This window comes from Arachis stenosperma, chromosome 8 (assembly GCF_014773155.1).
Source record: "Arachis stenosperma cultivar V10309 chromosome 8, arast.V10309.gnm1.PFL2, whole genome shotgun sequence".
Taxonomy (NCBI): domain Eukaryota; kingdom Viridiplantae; phylum Streptophyta; class Magnoliopsida; order Fabales; family Fabaceae; genus Arachis; species Arachis stenosperma.
The window spans coordinates 20,802,146-20,826,577 of record NC_080384.1 but is presented as its reverse complement, the minus strand read 5'-3'; the positions used below and the strand labels follow the sequence as shown (position 1 = coordinate 20,826,577).

At 30.6% G+C, this 24,432-nt stretch overlaps 2 protein-coding genes across 2 annotated transcripts; one reads left to right on the top strand and one right to left on the bottom strand.

Annotated features, from left to right (window-relative positions):
- Window positions 1–6,082: 6,082 nt before the first annotated feature.
- Window positions 6,083–7,680, top strand: LOC130946365 (homeobox-leucine zipper protein HAT14-like). The gene is made up of 3 exons (XM_057875091.1): window positions 6,083–6,575; window positions 6,856–6,935; window positions 7,008–7,680. The coding sequence occupies exons 1-3, from the start codon at window positions 6,195–6,197 to the stop codon at window positions 7,135–7,137; spliced, it is 591 nt and encodes a 196-aa protein (XP_057731074.1). The 5' UTR covers window positions 6,083–6,194; the 3' UTR covers window positions 7,138–7,680.
- Window positions 7,681–19,942: 12,262 nt separating this feature from the next.
- LOC130944994 (homeotic protein knotted-1-like) lies at window positions 19,943–23,621 on the bottom strand. The gene is made up of 5 exons (XM_057873626.1): window positions 23,070–23,621; window positions 22,851–22,979; window positions 22,527–22,659; window positions 20,850–21,115; window positions 19,943–20,560 (listed from the first exon to the last, which is right to left on the bottom strand). The coding sequence occupies exons 1-5, from the start codon at window positions 23,472–23,474 to the stop codon at window positions 20,339–20,341; spliced, it is 1,155 nt and encodes a 384-aa protein (XP_057729609.1). The 5' UTR covers window positions 23,475–23,621; the 3' UTR covers window positions 19,943–20,338.
- Between the last annotated feature and the right edge of the window lie 811 nt (window positions 23,622–24,432).

The following is a 24,432-nucleotide window of genomic DNA, read 5'->3' as shown; positions in this document are numbered from 1 at the left end:
TGGTTGAATTGTACAGGTGGAGGGTGGTATAGTTTTTGGTTTTTCAAGATTGAGGGTGGTGTGATGGTCACTAAAGAGGAGAGGAAAGGGAAATTCGTGTTCACAAAACAGGACATAGCAGGTAATATACACTCTGCCTGATGGAGATAGGCACTTGTAGCCTCTATAGTTAGAGCTATAACCAATAAAGATGCACTTGATGGGCTTATGATCGAACTTGTGTTTGTTATATGGTCTTAGCCAGGGATAGCAGGTGCAGCCAAAGGGCTTCAAAACATTGTAATCAGGTGAGGTGTAGACGAGAGTTTCTAGTGGTGTTTTGAGGTTAAGAACTAGGGTGGACAGTCTGTTTATGAGGTAGGTGGAGGTCAACATAACTTCATCCCAGAAAGAGTAGATGGGAAGGTTGGCTTGGGACGGTAGTGTTAGTGAGGTCTCCGTTAGGTGTCTGTGTTTTCTTTCTACACAGCCGTTCTGTTAGCCTGTCTGAGGACAAGTAAGCCTATGCTAGATTCCTTGTTCTCCAAGGTATTAAGTGAACACTTTGGACAGGTATTCTCCATCGTTATCTTTTTGAAGTGCTTTAATTTTATGGTTTGATTTGGACTCTATCATAGTTTTAAACTGACAGAAAGCTGTGAAGGTTTTAATTTGGTTTGGAGGAGGTAGGTGAAGGTGTATCTGATGAAGGCATCGATGAAGCAAATATAATACTTGAAGCCTGACCTGCTGATGGTTGGTGCAGGCCCCCAGAGATCAGAATACACTAGTTCTAAGGGTGTGTTGTATTTAGTTTGTGACTTTGAGAAAGGGAGTGGATGAATTTTATTGATGAGGCATGGTTCACAGTATGTGTTGGAGCTGCTGTGTTCTTGGCAAAATGGGATTTGATTCTTGGTGAGAACAATTTTGGTAATGTTGTATGAGGGGTGGCCTAGTCTATGATGCCAAAGGTCAAATGTGTTTGTGTTATTGAATTTGGAATTTGGTTCTTGATTGCCTAAGGGCTTGCTACTGATTTCAGGTATGTTAGTGATAATAGCATCATTAGAATCGACAATATTAGCAGTGATAGTAGAGACAGAAGAAACAATATTGGCAACAACTTTATTATATTGGGAATGACATCATGATGAATTTGAACATTATTTTTTGCATTACTATCTTAACTACTACTATTACAACTGCTAGTGTGTTGTCTATCGCTATTACAACTGCTAAATTCTTCTTCTTTTTCTTTTATTGAGTTGTGACTATTTTTTGCTTTTTGAACTGTACTACTAACTTGACCATTATTATTACAACTATTAGTACTGCTGCTATTACTGATGCAGCTGCTAATCACTTCTTCTTTTTCTCTTGTTGAGTTGTTGTTATTCTTTTTCTTTTCCTCTTCTTTTTTTTTCTCAGACTATCAGCAAGCACCACAATATCAACAATATTAGCACAAATTTTCTTTTCCTTTTCAGCAAGAAAATCTTGAACTTTATCAATTTTTCATATTGGCCTTTGTATTTGAATGTTATTAAAATGAAATAGTCTATTTTTTAGCCTGCCTTGCATGCAGCAGAATCTTCTTAAATTTTTGGTATTTTACAGTACACAAATAAGGCCAGATTCAAAGAATACTCTATTGTCAAGTGTAAATTTAGAGACACTCACTAAGTTCTTTGAAATTGATGGGACATGAAGCAAATTCTAGAGTTTAAAAAACTTGTTTGACATAGATGCATGCATGATAGTCCTTCCAATGTTAGCAATATTTATACCTTTTTCATTACCTCCAAACACTTGTTCAGGTCCCTCATATTTTGAACTGTTAATCAGGTTCATTTGATCGAAAGTGATGTGGTGAAATGCTCCAGAGTCAGGATACCATCCTGTGTCACTGTTGCTTGCTGGAACTGTCAGCAAAGCTTGAGGAGCTTGGTCAGGCTGTTTGGTTGTTGAGTGCACTGGTAGTACAGTTGTGTTTGGTTGTTTTGTTAATGGAAAGCACCATTTGGTGGCGGAAACACCTGATTAGAATGTTGAAGTTGTGGATTTTGGTAACTTTGGTTGAATCTATGATAACACTGTCAGATAGTATGACCAATTCTTCCACAAAGCTGACATTGAAGTCTGTTCCCTTGTCACCACGATCTGCCTCCTCTGAAGCTTCTGTTGTTACTCCTTTTGCTGCTTTGGCCTCTGTATGAGTTTCTTGTGTAGTTCTCATAAGAATCTCGTGTTGTGTATTCAACTTCTTTTCTTGCATCTGATTCTTTGTACACCAAGTTCGCATGAGCCATGGTTAAATCTACTTTTCTAAACCTATTATTTACTTTCTCTTGGGCTAGGAGCTGTGACTCAAATTCACTGACTGTCATGTGATCCATTCTTCCATTATTCATGATGGTAAACGCATTATACTCTTCATCCGATCCTCCTAAAGCACATTCGAAGTATTCTTCTTTTGAGAAAGGAGCTCCAAGAGCTGAAAGTGAGTTAATTACCTTATTTATCTCGCCAATGTATTAAAAAATTGTGGATTCATGCTTTTTGATTGTCTTCAGCTGCACTTTTAGTGATCTTATCCTTGACTTGAGTCTCGCTACAAAGTAATCTTCTAGAGTATTCCACATCTTAAACGCATAGTCATATTCTACTACTTTATTAACAAAGATTTCAGTCATGGCAGAGAGCATCCATGCTACCAGGCACTCATCTCGTTGTTTCTATTCTTCGAATTTTGGAGAGATTCTGTTTTCTACTTGATCTGATCAGAGTTGAACTTTCTTAGAATTGACGATCTCGTGGCGATGTGATTCTGCAACCTATTTGCCTTGATGCACGCTAGTGCTTAGCGTTTTCATACCTTGAAGGTGTCTTCATCCAGTTTTATTATTGCTGAAAAATTGACAATTGAAGCCATTGTTGTTGTTGTTGATTGAAGCTGTGAAGCTTGAACAGTGGAGTGTTAGTTGACAAAAGATGTAAAATCTTTCATAGATCATAATCGAAACTCTGATACTATGTGAGAGAATTGGAACCGAAAGTAGAGTTAAAAGAGAGAATTGGGAGAAAATTAAGAGTGAATGGATTTTTGTTATTGATTAAAAAATGAAAAAGAGTACTTTAAGGTTTTGCAGAGTTATAATTTATTCAGAGAAGAGAGGTGTGAGAGATGTGATTGTAGTTGATTAAAAAAAGAGAAAAACAAACTAACTAACTGTTAAACTGTCATAATAGATTAACAACGACTTACTAATTTCAGAGATATTTGTCTAATTAACATAATCAGTATAAACACTTATTTATTTGTCCATATATATGTATGGTTGTCTTTCCTGCAACTTGTGACATTGAGAGATTCTAGCTAAAGCTTTGATTATTAGAAGCGAAATAATTCTTGACCCTCAAATTGCTGTATATGACTCTCTCTTTTGTACTAATTACTATATAATGTATATAGTAGAAAAGAAAACAAACCACTGATAATCAAGGTTGACTTTAAATTGCTCACAAGCAACTTGCTCTTGGATTGAAATAATGGATATCGATTAGCAATGAATTTGGTGGTACATAAAAATGATAAGACTTTGTCATTTGTTTCCGAAGATAAAGCAAAACAGTTCAAAACACCAAGCATTATATTATGTACTCCTCTTCTTTATTTTCGGTTTAGATATTATATTCTGTCATTTTAATTATATATATGTGCGAATACGTTAGTTATAAAAAAAATTTCAAATATTCTTAGTTAATTACTAATTTATCATACTAAAAGTTATTTAACTTATTTAAAATTATATATAAAGCGTACACTAAAATACATAATAAATAAATAATTTATTGAAAAAGATATTAAACTAATTAAAGTAAATAAAACTACTTTTCCTTCTAATGAAAAATAAATCAATAAATATTTATTAAAAAAAAGTATTGTTTTAATTCTTAACATTTGAACTAAATTCTAATGATATTTTTAATGTTTGAATCGTCTTATTTTTATCCCAATTTTATTCCAAACTTTTTATTTCGTCCTGCTTTAATTTTTTAGTCAAAATTAATTTTTTTTGTTCCGAAAATATTCTTCCTTCCATTATGATTTTCTTCTAAACATCAGAAAAAATTATAATTGTAGTGGTCATAGTGATTATTGTAGTGATTTGACAGGGAAAGTAATAGAATAATAAAAAAATGATTAAAAAAACAAAAAAGGATTTTTTTGGATAAAAACTAATTTTAATAAAAAAATAAAAATAGGACGAAATAAAATATTTAGAATAAAATATGACGTTTTAAATGTTAGAGATAAAATTAGAATTTAGTTTAAATGTTATGGTTAAAACAGTATTTTTATCTATTATTATTAACCCAAAAAAATTAATAGATTCTTATTAATTATATATCATCACATTTATATAATTCTTTCAACAATAACATAAAAAAAAAAAAGTTAAAATGGCATATATATATAAGATCGGCTATATTTATAGGTAAAAAGCTTTATTATTAGCACATCAAAAGTAAATTCATAATTTAAACCTATAAAAGAATTAAAAAATGTGGAATTCATGATGACATTTCTGACTAATACTATCTGATGGAATGAAATTATGAGTGCAAAACACTGAAATGAATGAATAAGATGTGTAACTAAAAGCTTGAAAAACATGTCCCATTCCCACTATTGGATACATATTGCTTTCGTTTTTCACTCTTGTTTCCTTTATGGGTGCGGGGATGCCTTTAATTTCAACTCAGACCACCAATTTGTTTTTCTTTCCTTTTGATGTGCTATGTCACCATAAATTTTAAGATGTTATATTTATAGTGTTTGCATAGTTATTTTAGAATGTTTAAGAATATTTTGGATAATTTTAAAACATTTTAAAATGTTCAAACTTTTTTAAAAAATTTTAAAAAGTCATGGAGTATTTTAGATAGAAAAGTATGAATATATATAAAAATATAAAAAATAGTATAAAATAATTTGAAAAAATATAATAGATTAGATATTTATAATAAAAGTTTTAGATATTTGATCTAGACTATCGATTAAATTTAATTATGGTCATCCATTAAAGTGGATGACTATAAATAAGAGTGAGAATTTTAGTATTGTGTGCGTAAGTTATGAAGTGTGTGATTTCCACCAAAATTTTTTTGTCTTATATACTCTTATATTTTTAGTTTTCTTTTTAAATATTGAAAGTTAGGTTAATTTGATCTTAACTCAAGAAGTTGAGTGAGTTCAAGTGTCAGCATGGTAATATTGGAATGTGTCTAAAACCGTGATAGTTAGCTATGCTATTTTTTCGATAATATTTTTTATAAATAAATATACCAACTCAACAATATAATAAGCTTTTAATTTTAAAAAATAATATTAGATTTATATAAAATTATTGAGTAGTTCTTGCTAGACCAGTATTATTTAATATCTGACTGAAGTCTTGTTTATTAGTCTTGATGTAATTCAGGTTCCTAGTTGCTACACTTTTTGGTTTAAGGGTGGCTATATAGATAGATAGATAGAAATTGAGATTAATTAGATCATATTTAGCTTTACTCAAGCAAGCTAAAATTTGATGGAACAAAATGAAAAATTGAGAATGATTATTATTTGAAAATATATATAAAAAGCTTTTTATAAAATTCACACTATATCTTATTTTTATATATATATTTTTTACGAGTTATTATATTATTTTTTTTCGTTATATATTAAAGTATTAAGACTTGTATTTGAAAAAATTATGTTAAGTAATCAATGATTTTTTTGAATAACATAAACAACCATTAATCAAATAAAAACACACTATATTTTCAAATTATTCACCTAAATTTTAGTATTAGAATAATCATCCGCACATACACTTAGTGAAATGAACATCCGATATATCTATTATTCACATTGTTTAGTATTTTTATTATCTATTTATACCATTTGGAAATGTTAGAGCACTTATCCGGTGCAACATGATTGTTCAAAAGTGACCCTTTAATCCATTCCAACATGAATAAATTATTTCGTTTCTTGGTGAATAAAGAGATAAATAATGTGACCCCACAAACCCTCCACCACTCTATCATAATAAATTCTGCCACAACCGCTCTAATTTGCATCCATTCTTGCATCACATTAATTATTATTGCAATCTACAAACTTCTCAGCTCGCTCGAATTCATTTCCTAATTCTCAGAATATGATGATGGCCTTCTCTAATAACAATGACCAAGAACTTGGACTTGGTCTTGGTCTTGGTCTTGTTCATGGTGAAAACTGCAGGCAGAAGAAGGAGAAGGAGGAGGAGGATCCATGCAGCAATATTAAGGCATACCCATCTCTTACTTTAGGACCAGAACAGGATTCTAGATCTTCTCAAAGCGCAGTTGTTTCTTCATTTTCCAACTCATCGTCTAGCATCAAGAGGGAGAGAGATCAAGAATTCTTTCTGGACTTATACGAAGAAGAAAACAAGAAGAATAATAATAAGAATGGTAACCCCAGAAAGAAACTTAGGCTCACCAAACAACAATCTGCACTCTTAGAGGATAGCTTCATACACCACTCTACTCTCAATCCGGTATGCTTCAATTGTTGATATATAGATTTCTCACCACCCTTTTTCCTTAATTTCTATTTGATATTATATATATTAGAAACAAGAGACTAAACTGAAAAAAGTATTTGTGTATTATTGAGTGTATTCAAGTTGTCTAGAATGATACAATATAAAATAGTATTTATAGGTGCTAAGAGAATCGTAATAATAAAAAAACGTAATATCATATAATAAATATTCAGATATGCTAAATAATGCTAATTGATACAAATTATATTCTAACCATATATATTATCTACAGAAGCAAAAGCAAGAGTTGGCAAAGAAGCTCAATTTGAGAGCGAGGCAAGTGGAGGTGTGGTTTCAGAACAGGAGAGCAAGGTAGTAATAATTCGATTTTTCTGTTTTAAATTTGAATTGAGTATTAAGTGATGAACATATATATATAAGCAGGACAAAATTGAAGCAAACAGAAGCGGAGTGTGAGATATTGAAGAAGTGGCGTGAGAGACTAAGAGAAGAGAACAAGAGGTTGCAAAAGGAGCTGCAACATCTAAAATCCATGAAAACAAACAACAAATAATATAATAACCATGATAGTGCTAGTTTAGTTAATTGCTATCTTCTTCCTTCTTTTGGGGCTATTTTGCTTGCGAATTATGCTAGATAATTAATAAATTTTTTGAATAACATAAATAATCACCGATCAAATCAAAACACACTACACCTAATAAAATAAACATTCGATATCTTTATTGTTCACATTATTTAATATTTTTATTGTCTACTTATATCTTTTTTATAATAAATTGTCTTTTTAAATCAAAATAGAAAACAAGAAATAACAAATTCTCCAGCTGATCTTCTAGCAAACAAGGGACAAGAGCTCCCTTTTGGCTTGCATATCTATAATGCCCCTCCTTTAAATATTTGTTATGCTTTGAGTTTGGATTGTTTTGAAATTTTTAGACTTAGAGAGTCTTAGTTGTTTTTTCTCTTCTGCTTTTTCCTTGGAGTTTTTTGACCCCGTTTGTCCACCAAAAAAAAACTGATTCAGCAAAAGCGACTAACGAGTGCAAAAAGACAATTTTTTTTAAATAATAATAATTATTATTATCATCAAGACTAGTGAGTACTGTACGTTTTTTTCCGCACGCGTGCTGGGCTTATCTTGGAAGATTTATATTATGATTGATTTCATCAAAATGTTTATTATTATTCATGATGATTATAAACATATAGTATTAATAGTGTTTGATCAAGCTCTAATCATGTATTCTTGTCATTATCGAAACTGTATGTGGTGCGCACCAATTGTTTGTATGTGTCGGCGGCGTCCACCCAATCAGAATCAGCGGCGATCGAACAAAAAACATTAGAATGATAATCATGATTAATCAACTAGTTAACTAGCTACGCGTTCTTTCTATTGGATGATCCAAATTAAATTAAACAACTTGACAATTTATATGACAACAACGATTAGGTAGCCTTTCCATGTTTGATTGAGCACACCACGCACCTCTAAAAAGCATTCATCTTAAGCCGCTTATTATTTTTTGTGTGAGAGAAAGGAGTGTATTTCACAATGATGTGAGAAGAGATGAGTTTTATTCTTTTATGGTTTGAATAAATCGGTGTCTCTGATTTGTTTCATTTTTTAAATCAACCATCACAAATTGAACGGTCTGATTTGTGCTTTTAAAAATAAAAAAAAATTTAATGTTAAAATCGGACCATCCGATATTTATTTTAAAAAATAAAAAATAAAAAATACAAATCGAACTTTTCGGTTTGTAGTTTATTTTTTTCTCCAAATAAATCGGACCCTCTAATTTATAGTTTATTTTTTTCTTTAAACAAATCGGACCGTCCAATTTAAATAAAACACCATATAAAAAAAACACCTAATCTTTCAATATCCATATATTACACATATATTTAATCAATATAAAAAAAATTTAACCATCTTAAGCCAAGGTTTCACACATACAATTTTAATTAACTACGTATAGACTCAAAAGTTTCTTTTAATAACAGACTATTATAAATTTTCTATTTCTTAAATATATGATTTCTAGATAATTATAAGTATGAGATATTTTCAACAAACTATTAAAATAGAGTTAGGCTCATTTAATTTTAATTCTAGTATAAACTAATTAGTTAACTCCTGAGTTTTGTTTAGGCCATTATTTAGGTTTGGCAAGCCTAATTTCATTTATGGATATTCAAGTGGAACTAACTCATTTGAATAGGGTTGATAACTTTACTAGCTGCAAGTAGATAGAATAAAGTTTGGAGTTAGAATTAACTCTATTCAACTTATTCGCATTTTTAGTTTATTAGTGTATATTATTAGAACTATTATTAACAAGGATTTGATGATGAATTGATATTTATATTGTTTGTAATTTTAACATGAATTGATTATGATTTTGTTGCTTTTAATTTTAATATAAATTTAATTTTTTATTTTTTTATTTATTAATATATTTATCAAACATGAAATGATTAAATATTGTATTTGATTAAAAATAATTATTTTTTATTGGTAGAATTGAGTGAAGAATTTTAAGTACAAGTAAATTTTGGGTTAAAAATTTTCAATTTACAAATAAAATAATATTTAATTTTAAAAAATTTTAAACTCACAAATAAGATTAAGATGAAATCTAAATCCTATTACATCTTATTCATTGTCAATCCTAAGCCATAATATTGTTGAATGTATTCAAAACTCGTAGTCCTAATTATGTTATGATCCTAGTGAACTAGAATTTTACTAACTTAAACACGTATTAGAATTTTGTCTTTGATTTCATATTTACTATTGATAAAGTTTCAGTAGTTACCACAAGAAAACATCCAAAGTACATAAAAGTAATGGAATTTCAGTTGCGGTTGAAAAGTTATAAAATTAGGCCAATGTAATTAGCCTTTGCTAATTGCACTGGAAAAAATACTGTTAAAATTAACGACCAAATTAATGGTAAAATTATTGATAATATTAAAAATTGACAATAATAATGTAATTATTTTTAAAATTCTAATAAAATCGACAGCTTATTGGACCTTTGATAAATTTTTAATAAAATTGACAATTTTAAAGATTTTTACCTATTTAGTAAGATCAACAAATTTATCGTTGATAATGTTAAATAAAATTGACAATGCATCTGTCGATATTTAATACATTAAAATTGACAACAAAATAGCTATCAATTTAATTATATTAAAATACCTACAAGTATATTGTCGATTTTTTTATTTTAAATTTAAAAAACGACAAGGATGTCATCGATTTTAATAGCCATATTTTTTAATTACTTTTTCATTTGAAAAATAGTAGATAATTAGTGCAAATAAACTTTTAAACATAGAAATAAAATTTATACTAAATATTAGATAACGAGACAAATAAATTTTTAAATATAAAAATAAAATTTATACTAAATATTCGATAATGAATTTACAAATTTATCAAAATAATAAATAATCCTCTAATATAAATATTTAAGACAAGATGAATAACTAAATTCATACTTATATTCTTCTAAATTCCAATCCACTAATACTACAAAATATTCAAAGCAAAGTAAATAACTTTACTCGTACTCGTCTAAATAGTCCTTATTTGAGTCATCGAGATTGTGAATCATCCTCCATTTAAAAACTCTGTGGCTATCTTAGTGGCCGTATGATAGATGGGAGTTTTCTTCTTGGAGATCAGATGTATTTTTTGGGAGCTTGAAAATGTAAAAAGGAGGAGTTAGAGGACACTTGATCGAGAACTATTAGGACCTATTGTCCTCACATATTTAATCAAATTGTTGAATTAATGACTAAACTAATCCATCTTTGAGTTACTGGTGTTGAGATCCTTATGCAAGGATTCAATAATCTGTTGCTACTCTCTTTTCTCTTTTTAGTAGTAGCCTTTAAATTCTCTGTATTTAATAGCATGTTGTTCAATTTTTGCTATTGAATATTGTGATCTACTCTCTAATATCTAAACCATCAGTTCAATTTCCCTATCTTAACTTCCTTAAACCTAAGCTGAAAACAATTTTTTTAGCTTCATATATATTAATTAGTAGAAATTTTATTTGGAATTGTTTGCAACAGATTCTGCAACATAAGATTCGGACCCTACATATCAAGTTTAGTCTCCTAAACTACTAAGTTCCTCTAATTCATGATTCTAACCTTCTTTTAGTTATTTAAACTTGATACAATTGTTGTTACAGCCCCAAAAGTTCAGCTCACTTTTTTCATTACTCACATGCCACATACTCAAACTTATACACATACACATACACATACATATTCATATATAAAATTTGCATAATAAGAACAGAAATTCAACAACTTCATATCATCAAACAAGCACATATTTCATCATGATTATCATAGAACTTCACATCAAACATTTACATTATAATCAAACAACAACGGCAGCAACATATAAACTTTTACACGATCATGCACACCAGAATCATAATCATCATCAAACATTTAGCAACATAATCATGAGCAAGAGGTTACCATATATCTAGCCTAGTCCTTATTCTTTAGTAACACTCTCTTTAAAAGTTGATTATAGCTCTCTCTTTTGGCCAAAGAAAGCCCTTTTGAGCTTGGATTTTTGGATGGCTTGATGATCTTGGAAGAGATGTGAATGGTTGATTAAGTTGCTGATTTTTTTTTTTTTTTTTGAATGGTAAGAAGAGAAGATGATGAGGAGAAGGCTTAGGCTTCTTGAGATCTTATGAAGGTGGTGTCATTGAAGTGGCGTTCTTGGTGAAGAAAGCTTGATGAAAGTTAAAAATTGATGATCTCTCAATCTCAATCTCTCGGTTGTCCTCCTTCACTCTCATTATCTTCTTTGTTGTGCTCAAACTTATGAAATTGTATGATGAAAGTGAAGTGAAATGATGTAGGATTTGGTGGAAGCACTCTCTTTGACTCTCTTTGCTCCACACTTTCGGCTCACCTCTCCCCTCTTCCCCTTTTTTTTTTTTTTTTGAGTAAACATCCAATTCGGTACTCGTCTATTTTTATGAAAGACAAAGTGATTCTTATCTCTTTTTTTTTGGACAAAAATCGCTTTATCCTTTATGAAAATGGCCAAAAACCGGATTAAATATTTACTTTTTTTTCTTTTCTCACCTAATAGCTATTTAAATATGTTATCTCTACTTGTTTTTAGAAACATAACATAGATAAAGTTACAAAAATCAATTATCCTGCCTCATCTACCTTTAGATAAACTCCAAATAGTATATTAGCTAATCATCAAAATATCTCACAATACATTGCAACTTCTATTATGCTCAAACAATATTGATTCTACCATGCATTATCTTTATTATTTATATAAGATTATAAACAGAGTAACAAACTTATATTAAATTTTATAGTTACAGCAACAACTTTTATAAGTATTGTTCAACATCCTAAGACATATCTATCTAAATAAACTATTAATACAACTTTTAGTCTGAAGTGTACATATGATCACAATTAATTATGTTCAATTCAAGCACAATGTAAATAGAAAATTTAAGCTTAATAACAAATTATTCAAGGTTCAATGATGATATAATTAGTAACAAATTTACTTTAGTAATGATTTTCAACAACAAAAAAATAGTTCAGAGATATTTTTAGCAATAAATTATTCAAGGTTCAGTGATAATTAGTAACAAATTTATGTCGGTGATGATTTTCAGCAACAAAAAAGACTAATTCATTGATATTTTTAGCAATAAAATTGAACATAGCAACAAAACAAGAAAAAAAAAAGAAAGAGAGAAAGAGAGAGAGAAACTGATATTATACTTAATTATGATTTTATTTTTAGAAAATTATTTTACCAAAAGAAATTAAATCAAAGTTACGAGGTTTTGAGTTTAAAATTAATTAGAACTCATATAATTTTCATAATAATTGGTATTTTTTATTTAAATTTAAAGTTTTAGTAATTAAAAAAATGAGAATTTTATATGATTGAATTTGAATATTGAGATTTTGAATTTATTTTTTGAACAAAGAAAAATTAATTTGATTATCTCTAAGTTTTAGATTATAGTACTTATTTGAAAATAATTTATAAGTTGGTAAATAAATAGTATTCTTAAAGATAATTATATTTATTTTATTACTACTCTATTTTCTAATTATATCAAAATACCTATTATATCCTTATCCCTTTTAATTATAACCCTAATTTTATCCTAACTCATGTAACACCCTACCATACAAAGCTTTACGCTTAAGTCATAAAATAGAGGTAGTGCGGTATTACGACCTCTAAGAGAAAAAATATAACATGTATAATAATTGAAAGAACGTAGTATACTAAGAGCCTTGAAGAATAGGTAAAACAAAAGCACGAAATTAAAAGCGCAACGCTCAGAAATAACGTAACTTGCGTACGAAAAAAACAAGTGTAGAAGGTCAAGAGTACAAAATAACAAGCTCCTAACTCAGCCTGCGAAACTAAGGCTGGCCGAAGAATATTTACATACATATATATATAACCCATAACCCAAAATACATATATAAAACCCTAGTTCTCCTATACAAAAGTAAAACAAGTTATAAGGAGAGCTCTATACATATGATCATATATAAGCTATACACCAAAATAAAGTCCCAAAAGATTCACTTCGCTGCAGAGCTTCAAACGCCTAACGAGGTGCCTCTCTACCTACATCTGAAAATACAAAATAATCATATGGAATGAGAATCGGGGGTTCTCAGCATAATAAAGGTGCCACCTATATAAGATATAAGGTCCTGAGAAAGCCAGAGGCAATTCTAGGACTCCGACACTCAGATTATAAAGCTTAAGGAATGAAAACAGAAACCATAAACGGGTAGTCCACTAAGGTACTAACTTAACCAAAACCGAACTAAAACTCTTAATCTTTTTGCCTTTCCTCCGTTCCTCCAATTCCAGTGAATTCACACAGACAAACAAGCAGACAATGGCAAATACAAGTAGAATACAAGTAATACAGATAGCAAGTATAACAAATAGCATATTATAATCACTTAGGCATTCCCAATTAATGCACAAGCAAGCAATTTAAATAATATGCATATGATGTATGCATGTCCTATGGTTGATGAGTCTCATTTGTCGGTTATCAAACCAACCCGACAAGTCCGGCTGCTAAATCCTGGACTGTCCTCCGACGCGCATCCCCAAGAGTCTATGCATAACTTTTTCTTATATATAATAATTGCTCAATGAGGGTACCATTCCCGAGAATTTATAAGTGCCTAGTCACTCTTACGTCATAGGGTCAATAGAGTATCGAGTCTCAACCTAGAACACGTGGTGGCAAGCCATGGTACTTTACCCAGGAAACTCGTATCTTAGATAATTGAGTGCATAAACTAATAATCATTCATAATAATTGCACAATCATTGTTTACAGCCATAGCATCACATATACTTCAGTTCCATGTATTTTTTATACATAATTCATTATTTTTCAACCTTAACTTCACCCCCAAGTTACTACCTTTTCCTAGCTTCATTTCATTACTAGGCATACTATTAAGATCTAAGGCTAAAAGGATGAAAATAGAGGTTTAGAAGTTCAAAATTAAGCTTTAAAACACAAAATTTGTGTTTGCTGAAACAGGGACCATGCGTATGCGTGAGCGTGCAGTTTTCCATGCTCGCGTACGCGAGATACCCAACCCGAAAAGGTTGGTCGCGTCCACTACAAGAAAAAGTAATATTTGTAACAAAAAAAATTGTTACAAAAGATCAAAATTTTGAAACAAAAAGATTTTGTAACAAAAAAGGGGTCGTTGTAGTATGTCCTGTTAGAAAAAAATTTTGTAACAAAAAATGGAACTGTTGCAATTCAAAATAATATTCTGTAACAAATTTTTCTGTTACAAAAAACTAAAAGTCGTTACAAAAGTAATAACAAATTTTGATGTTCATCAAAATATTTTTGGTGACAATATATCTTTTTCTATCATAAAATTTTGTTACAAAATGTAACTTGATTTTGCAAAATTTTTTTCTTTAGTTACAAAAGAAAAATAATTATTTTGGTAATAATTTTTTAATACAAATTTCATGCATAATTTATCAAATTATTTTTTAATTAACTGATATATTAACTATTTTACTGAGCAAGTCAATATTTATATAATATGTAAAAACATACATAATTCAAACATGTTTCATTTAACTAAAATTGTTTTAAAATAAAATAACATTAGTGAATACATTGATTAGTTCTACAAGTTATATTTCTTGCACAAGTTCAACCAAAAGTTAAAAGTCTAACATAGATTAGTGTCTCTATGAATCAAAATATTCTTGAGGCTTCAAGGTAGCATGTTGTCACCATTTTAGCACTCCTGTAAATAAGAAAGACCGAAAAAAAAATTAGAAACAAGATATAACACTAATTATAATTTTTTCCATTAACTTTTATCCAAAATGTTTAAAAAATTTTGGAAGAACCTCCCCTAAAACTTGGATATTTTCACCGTCAACGGTTCCAACAAAAACAACCATTTCACTACTTATTTCTCCGCCAATACATAACCAAATTTATCAAACCAAATAATAAGACATTTGTCATTTCTCAACCATGACACAAGTAAAATGTGATAAATAGATCCATATACAAATTAAACTATACTAATAATATATGAATCATCTAGGAATATGTATTAAAATCTTAAGCAATTTTAGGAGTACCTTTAATTGTCTAGTTTCTTTCATTGTCAAAGCACGTTATAAAACCTTTAAGAGGGATAAAATACAAAAATACAATGGTAGAGAATCTATATACATATATACAAAGCATAAAACAAAAATACAGTAATCCCAGAATAACCAACTTCGCTTGCAGAAGGAACTCCAGACGCTCACCGAGGTACATCTCGACCTGCATCTGAAAAATAACAATATCGTATGAGAAGAGAATCAGGGTTCTCAGTATGGTTAAGGAGCCCACGTATATAATAAATAAGGTCCCGAAAAAGGCAGAGGCAATCCTAGGACTCCGACACTCAAATCATAAATCTTAAAGGTAATAAATTGTAAACCATAATCAGGGGGTAGATATCTAAGGTTCTTAAGGTTCTAATTCAATCCTAACCTAATTCCTCAATTTACAATCCACTTGCTGTCTCACAAAACTTACTCTACAATTCGCCTCCTACCTCTTCTAACCTTACATTCACCAGTGCACAGATAAACAATACAAGCAAAGGCAAATACAAGTAGAATTCAAATACAACAGGTAACAATTTATCAAGTAAGTAAAATAATCACGTAGGCAAACCCAATTAATGCATAAGCAAACAAAACATACAAATGCATATGATGCATGCCTTTCCTATGACTAATGATATCATATGTCAGATATATAGCCAACCCAACACGTTTTGATAGCTAACCATGGATTGAAATACCCATGCAGAGCAAGTGGGTTTGAGCTACAACCCCCTTACTACTACTCGCTTAACCCAGAGCCAGTGGAATAACCACTACCGTGGCTACTACCCAGTCGGGTGTTTAAAAGCTCAACTTAGAACAAGCGGAATAATCCACTACCGCTGCTATAACCCAGGCATCACAATCACTGACCTGGAGCAAGCAAAACGAACCACAATCCTTGCTATTACCCAGGTATCTCAAACATTGACCGGAGCATGTGGGACAAATCACAATCCTTGCTACTATCCAGGAATCTCAAACATATATTCATTCAATCTTAATTCATATTATCAATTATAACTCATCAACAACAATTTTATTTCGACTTCTTTTATCATATTCATTCATTCATTAATTATCAGGCATTGATTATCAATTTTGGCATCATTCATAACATCATCATTATTTTTGCATACTTTATTTTATCCAAAAATCCGTTCATAGAAGATTATAAGCCTAATTCTCTGTCTCTAGATTCAAAACAGAAGTATTCTAAAAATCCGAATCCATATAAAATAGTTAAGTTGAATAAATAAAAAAGAAAGTCATTTTCTCTTGCAAAAATTGGTTTCAAATTTGAAAGACATGCACTGAGACAGCAAACTATCCTGTTCTTAGAAAATTTACCAAAAATCATATTTTTACTTGATATATCTAAAATTTTTCAGAAATAAAATAGACTTATAAAGCTTTAAATCAGTCAAAGTTCTATCGAAAAATCATTTTTCTGGAGATAGTTATACCGATTACAAGTTTCCTTTTAAAAAATGGTTTCGCTGTGAAAACATCTAAGAGCTCTATTTTTAAAATAAGCACAACTTGTTCAAAACAATTTATAAAAGTATGAAACTTCTACACAAATAAGAAAATAGTCCCAGTAACAATTTTATTTTAGTCCCACTCAAAATTATGGTCAAGATTGGAAGATATAAGCTTGGAAAGTTGCTGGTTTGATTATGCAGCAGCAGAAAATCAGTTTTAAAGTAACAAACTTCAAAACTTTATATTTCCTAATCCAACCGTTAAAGTTTAACCAAATTTTGTAGGATTGATCTACACATCACAGAGATTAAAGAAAAGTTAATTTCATCCAATTGTGATGTTAGATCGTTCCCAAAAAGTATCCAAATCTGCTGCCAGAAAATAGATTATGCAGAATTTTGCCAAACCTCAAATTTCAAAATATTTCAACCCCAACCCCTTTAAAACTTACTAAATCTTACCATAGTGGCTCAAAATCAGACTCAACTACACCACACCATTCCTCAATACACTAATTTACCATATCCATCAAGTTTTCAATCCAACAGCCTTGTTTAACACAACATCTTTAATATACATCATCATGATCATATCAAAAATTCAAGTTCAATATAACAATATACATACTCATCAATACCTACATCATCATACACTTCAAATATCATCTTTCCATCATCATCAACTATATTCATTCACAAAACCAATGAATTATCATGCCTCAACAAATCAAACGCACATTGTCAACTAAACTACCTGTAATCAAATCCAACATTATCAATCCAGCTTATCCTAGGTCGTCTAGCTTAAGTTTTCACAGAACATTACATATTAAATACGAGAAGCCAAAATCATACCTTAGCCGATTTCTCATAAAACCCAGAATGTCACAATTTGTCACCGTTGCACGACACCCAAGTTTTCAAAGTCTCATCAAATGGGTCTCCGACTCCCCAGAGTCCAATACCAAGTCTCCAGCACCACCAATTTGTTTCCAAAGTACACAATCCAAACTAATTTCATAAAATAACACTAAAATTGTCATACGGTTCACTAATTAGATAACTTGAAAAGGATTAAATGTTTCTCACCTTACCAACGTGAAATTGGAACAGAATCCAGAAAATTCACAAAGCTAATTTGTTCCTAAACACCAAAATTCAACAAATTCTCAACACCTAATCTCAACAAATTTCGAAACTGAGATGAGAATATTTGGCAAAGAAAAATCAAGTTTCTTACCAAATAATTGAGTGAATTTTGTAGAGAATTTCGAGACAAACGTGTGGCCGCTGATGGCTCATCAATCGGAGTTTCGGATTAAAAGTTATGTATAATTGAAATTTGAGTTGAAAGAGGAGTTAGGGTTTGAGGTTTGCTGCTGCTCCTCAACGTGATTCAAGTGAAATGAAGGAAAAGGAGGCTGAATTTGGTTTCTTATATGTTGGGCCATGTGCCCGGTTTGGTTCAATCCAATCGATTTAGTCTGTTGGTTCAGTTTTGGACCAAAATCTTTAAAATAAGTGTCAAAATTCTTTAGTTCTATGTCACTAAATCATAAAATTCTATTTTCTAATTTATTTTATTAATAATTAATTTATTAACTAATTATTTACTAATTTCTCAAAATTTATATATTTATACATAAATACACTAGAAATTGATTTTAACAACTGATTTTAATATACCAATAATATTTTTTGTTGTAAAAATATTCTCAACGTATCTTGAAGAAGTACAGTAAAACACTTTACAGTACCTTTTTGGGGACTGAGAGGTTTGTTTGTTTGGTTTGTAGGATGAAAATTATTGCGTGTAAGTGATTTATTTATTCATTCATATTTTTTTATGATATTTCTAAGTCTTAAGATAAAAAATTAATCTATTGTAATTATAGCAGAAGTCGAGAATCTAATACTTATTTAAATAGATTAATAAATTAATTACTCAATCAATTCAAGTTAATTTGTGGATGTGATTAATAGATTTCGTTTTAGATAAGTAATTATAGATTCATAGATTTTGAAGCATATAGTTACTATACGTAATTTAGTCCGGAATCGCTCGTTGGCAAATAATAATAAGCCTAGGGTTTATGTGAGAGTTCAGATGTTAAGGTGACATTATAAAATTCAAGTTATTGTTGGAGGCCTAACAAGTTCTGTATGCAATACATACAATGAGTGAATGATATAACTGAAAAAATATGAATAATAAATATGGAAAAGAAAAGGGAAAACACAAAGAAAAGATAAAAAGAAACGTAGAGGAAAAAAAGAGAAAATAATAAAATTAAAAAGAATATGAAAGATAATGGAGAAGAAGACTTGGTTGAGTTATTTTAAAAAATAATTGAAGAGATTTTTAATTGAAACTTAAATTTTTTTAAAAAAAATATCTAACAATACTATTTAAATAATTTCTTGATCCCTAAGAAAGGTTTAGAACTAACGAAACACTGAAACACCATATACAGGTCTTGAGGGAAGTGTAATAATTATAAAAGAAAAATAGAGTCAACACAGTGTAATAATAGCGGAAAGTACTTTGTAACTGACTAGTTGGTTAAGCTCTTAATATAGGTAGTGTTAGTTAGCGATGCCAAGACGTTATTTGAGTCATCAATCTTAACGAGATTAATAATTTTATTATGGTAAAAATAGTAAAAAATTCATATTGATTAGCTAAGTCAAGAATGCACTTTTTATTTTTAAAAAAATCTAAAAAAAATAAATACACAATTATAAATGAAACTAATTTATATTAAATTAGACTACTTTAATTAATCATACAAAGATAAAAACATATGCTCCTTAGAGTAGTTTTGCTTTTCTGTTTTGATGGCAGCATCACTATAGTGTATATATATAATGGTGAAAATGAAGGTGAAGTCGACTTCACGTAAAGTTGATAGCTGAGAACTCTTAGATGATAATTTAGTTAAATCATCTAATGACTATTCGGTATTAACTTCACGTGAAGTCGACTGCACCTGAGTTTCCACCTTGTTTCCACCTTACAATTTCTCTGCTCTCATTAGTTTCTTGTCCTCTACAAACTTTGCTTTCTTGCTGTTCAAGTCACTGATCAAGATTACTAACAATAGGTTCAATATCATAATGAAATAAACAATTTGTTCATTATTATATACACTTCATCAGTATGTTACAGAAGTTCCACAAGGCAAATGAGTCCTCCTGCATTCATACATACATACAGCATCACACATCAAAATTACAGACCGGAAGAAAAACCATATTTGATGAAATAAAAGGATCAAATAAAGAAAATCACAACGCCACGAACGTACACTAAAGGAAAATTAATTACTATAGCACTCCTTGATACTTGATAGATAAATAAATAAACAAATAATAAGGGAGAGAAAAGAAAGAAGAAGAGAAAATAGTAGAAGACTATGAGGCAAACATTGGAATTCAAGTACTCTCAAAACGCACTCGTTAAAGCAGCAACCATATCTCATTCTTTGTGCCAGATAGCTGGCTACATTGTATTATATATACGAGAATTGAGTTAATTATGGTGGTAAGCGGTAATGTCCATCAGGCATAACATAATGGGAATCCATGTAGAGAGGAGATGCGTTCTGATGATTATTATGCGGATGGAGTCCATCCATGACCATGAATTGCATGTCTTCAGATGGTTTCCAGTGTCTCTTCCTTTGATTTATGAACCAGTTGTTTATTTGCTTCTGATCCAGTCCTGTTGATTCTGCCAATGCTACCTTCTCTGATTCCTATACATACATAAATTAATAAAGACATGTATGAGGAGTGTTAGAGACAATAACTTTTATGATTTGTAGCTATTAAATAGCTATTAATGATTTTTTAATGATATAAGATTTTATCCAATAGTATGAAATTACTAATAAAGTTACAGATAACTTCATGTGAAGTTGATAAATAACAATCGATAAATAACAATTTATTAATAATTTTTAACTATCAACTTCACATGAAATTAACTGCACTTGAGTTACTATTGTAATTTATAACATGCATGACATAAATTTAAATGCATACCGAAGGATAAGGCCATTTGTAATGTAGCTCCCACCAGGTAAGTAGCTTTTGCCTGGCATCTTTTGGGAGTTTTCCTTTCTTCTTCTTCTTTGACAGTTCTTGCTTCAGGCTGCTTAAGTAGCCGCTGTACTTTCTAAGCAAGTGGTTCTTCAGTTCACGGTCTTCTGCCCGAGGATCAATCTCCGGCGCTACTTCTGATTCTTCTTCCCCGCCACTGTTTTCTTGTTGATCCTCTTCCGATGAACCCACTCCTTCACATTTATCATCTGTTCAATCATCAACATTCCAACTGCATATTTAATTTATTGGAATATTTGAAAATAAAGTCTTACATATCAGCATGAGGACATTATAGTAATTTAGATCACATAACAAGTTAACAACTATATGCTTACTGGACAGTATCATCACCACTATTAAGTGAAGGTAGAAACTCAGGTACAGTCGCGACTTTACCTGAAGTTAATAGCTGAGAGCCGTTGACTGATTTGACTAAATTTTCATCTAACGATTCTCAACTATTAACTTCACATAAAGTCTACTGCACTTGAATTTTCACCTTAATCAAAATTGACTATGCTTTCAGACGCCGGGTAGTTGCATAATTAATGCTGTTTGTTAGATAGAAAAAACCTCCATCAAATTAAGTCTTCTAGGCTGTAGTAGTAGCATTTCTCTTTATATAATATCACTTGTTAGCTAAGAAATCTATGTATGTAAATGTAGCATAATTTATACAAATATTTATATAATAGATTAAAAAAATGCTAAATTTTCACCAACAATTAATAATTAAAAATATATTTTACTGTTCAAAATATAGTAAAAAAAAAACCTCGTATACCATTAAGAATATACAATCTTCTCCTGAAATGTACTGTAACAGGCGTAATTAGTGGGCCTCGTGGAGCGAAATAAACACAGAAAATGAGACGGTCAGAGGGGTCACTTCTGGCTTTATGGGAGTATTACATTACGTTCACTGAACATCTGAAAAACTTAACAAACCTACAGTATTCTTGGGGAATTGGGTGATTGGAACAGCATCCAATGTATTAGTATTACTGCTAGTTACTTGTTTCTCTCCCAAAAGAAGAAAATTAATGTGATTAGAATACTATTTCAATTTGCTTTATTTATTGCAAGACAACAGAGTCCAATTTTCTGCACTAAATAATAATGATGAAGGGTGTGTGCATGTGCAATTTATACTTAGAGAAATAATATAATAATAATCACTAATGATGCTAATAAAAGCATACTTGTAAACTTATAATTAAGATGTATTAGCAGGAGGACAACCTTAATTAGAAGAATCATTTTGTCATTACTCCAAGATTAGTAAAAACACAAAAGGGATAGCTTATCGATCAGTAGGCTTAGGCTCCAAGATTAGGTATGGTGCTAGGTTTGTTAGGGTTCTGTGGTCAATGAATATTGGTTCCCTCTGAGATCTGACGGTAAAGTGAAACTTATGGTCAAATTATCCCTGACAATAGGGACCAACATTTTAGTGCAGTGTCATAACTCATATAATAATAATTATTACACCCATTATTAGTAATTGTTTAGATAATTATAATTAGTTTAGCTTGTGAATAGTGTAATGAGCATGTTGATGATCACTGTGAGAGAGAGAAAGAGAGGGAGAGGAATATATGGAGGGAGAGTACGAACCAGAGAAGATGCGAAGGGGTCCACTGGAAAGCATATTAAGCTGAGTTTCAATCCTGCGCATGAAGTCCATAGCCTCTTGTATAGGCCTTGAAAGTTCCTCTCGGTACTTCACAAGCATATCATAGTATGCCTCCTGTTACAATAATTAATTAATTAATTAATTGTAATTTCAGCTCACGTAGAAGGTGAAAATTCAAGTGCAGTTAATTTCATGTGAAATCGATTGTATCTGAATTTTCACTCAGAAAAAGTTAGAAACTATTTCAAATTCCCAAATTTGTTCATATGATATAATTAATAAATTAACAAAACAAAAGCCCCCACCATGAATTGGTCAAGTTCAGGGTCCTTGCCGCAAGCTTCCCTGGTGGAACCAACCATAGAGCGCTGCCGTGCCTCGAATTCCTGCCGAGCCGCGCTTAAACGCGCCACCACTTCCGGCGGAGCTCCTACCTAACCAAGATTATTGTAGAGAAATTAATTAAGTTGTAATATATGTACGGAGGTAGCATATAATAAATGAATATTGGGATCTATCGGAACCTTTTGGCAATCCATGTAGGCTTGTAAGAGATTAGAGTAGTGAGGATGGGCGATGATTTTGGCTTTGATGGCTTCAACATCATCGTTGGAGTTTTGGGTTCCTCCTTGGTCGCTCGAATGATGAAGATCATTGGGTCTCATGAGAGGATAGTTGAAAATCTGCTGCGAGGAGTTTCTGGGTTCGGTTTTGACGGATGGTACTTGATGGGATTGAAAGCAGTGATCGGATCCAGCAGCAGCTTCAGATTGATGATGATGAAGAAGATGAAAGGTGTTAATTGGAAGGTGATGGGGTATGCTTGAAGAAGTAGCAGCACCAACACCAAAGGAAGAGTACAAGAAACTTGCCCTTGAACTTGAACTTGGGCTTTGATTATTGTTGCTATTATTAGTGTATTCCTCCATTTAGAAACACTCACTCTTTCTCTCTCTAATTAATACGCAGGATCCCTACGTTGTGGTAGCTAGATTCACGGGAAATTAAATGAAAGGAAGGTCTACGATACACAGTTTATAAAAACCCTAAGCAAGGAAAGTGAAGTGATTGCTAATCTAATGATTATGATTATGGTATGGACCACACGCTTACATATATTAATTAAGCTAAGTCAGATATGATGATGTTGATATATATATAATAAGCTAACACCCTTGTTTGCTCCTTTTGTGAATTGCAACCAAAGTTGGGGCATATAGGTATTAAGGTATGGAAAACATATATTATTAACCTCTCATATGTTTGTGTGGTGTTGTACGGATGCGAATTGTAGAAGAAGAAGAAGAAGATGACAACAAGAGTCGATGTTCTCCCCTGTGGCTGTGGGGTGTGGTAGAAAAATTTGTTAGTGTAGCGTAGTATCCCCACCCCTGCCTTCACTGTTTTCCTTTCCCTGCTTTCCTTTAGTTTCTCTCTCTTATGTCTTAACACATTCTTCTTTGGAAAAAATTTGGGACTAAAAGTAGTCAAAACTTTTTATTTTTAACTTTATGTAATGAGATGAGTATGTTTATTTAGTATCTTTTCAGGTGCCTTATTTTTTTACCGTAATAATTACTAATTACTGCATATAAAAGCATTAATTATATATATTAAATAGCATATTATAATCATTAACGATATTAAGAAGACAAAAAAAACACTAAAAATTATTTTATTTAACATTTATGAATGATTATAAATGTTAAATAAAATAAGTTTTAATTAATTTTGGCTAAATATTTTTAGTTATCAAATATTTCTATAATCATATCCGTTTATCAATTTATATTCTTATATTTATGGCATATTATTTACATTGTAATAATAAAAGTATATTTTTAAATGATTTATTCTGACTTTTTAACACATATTTTTAAATTTTAT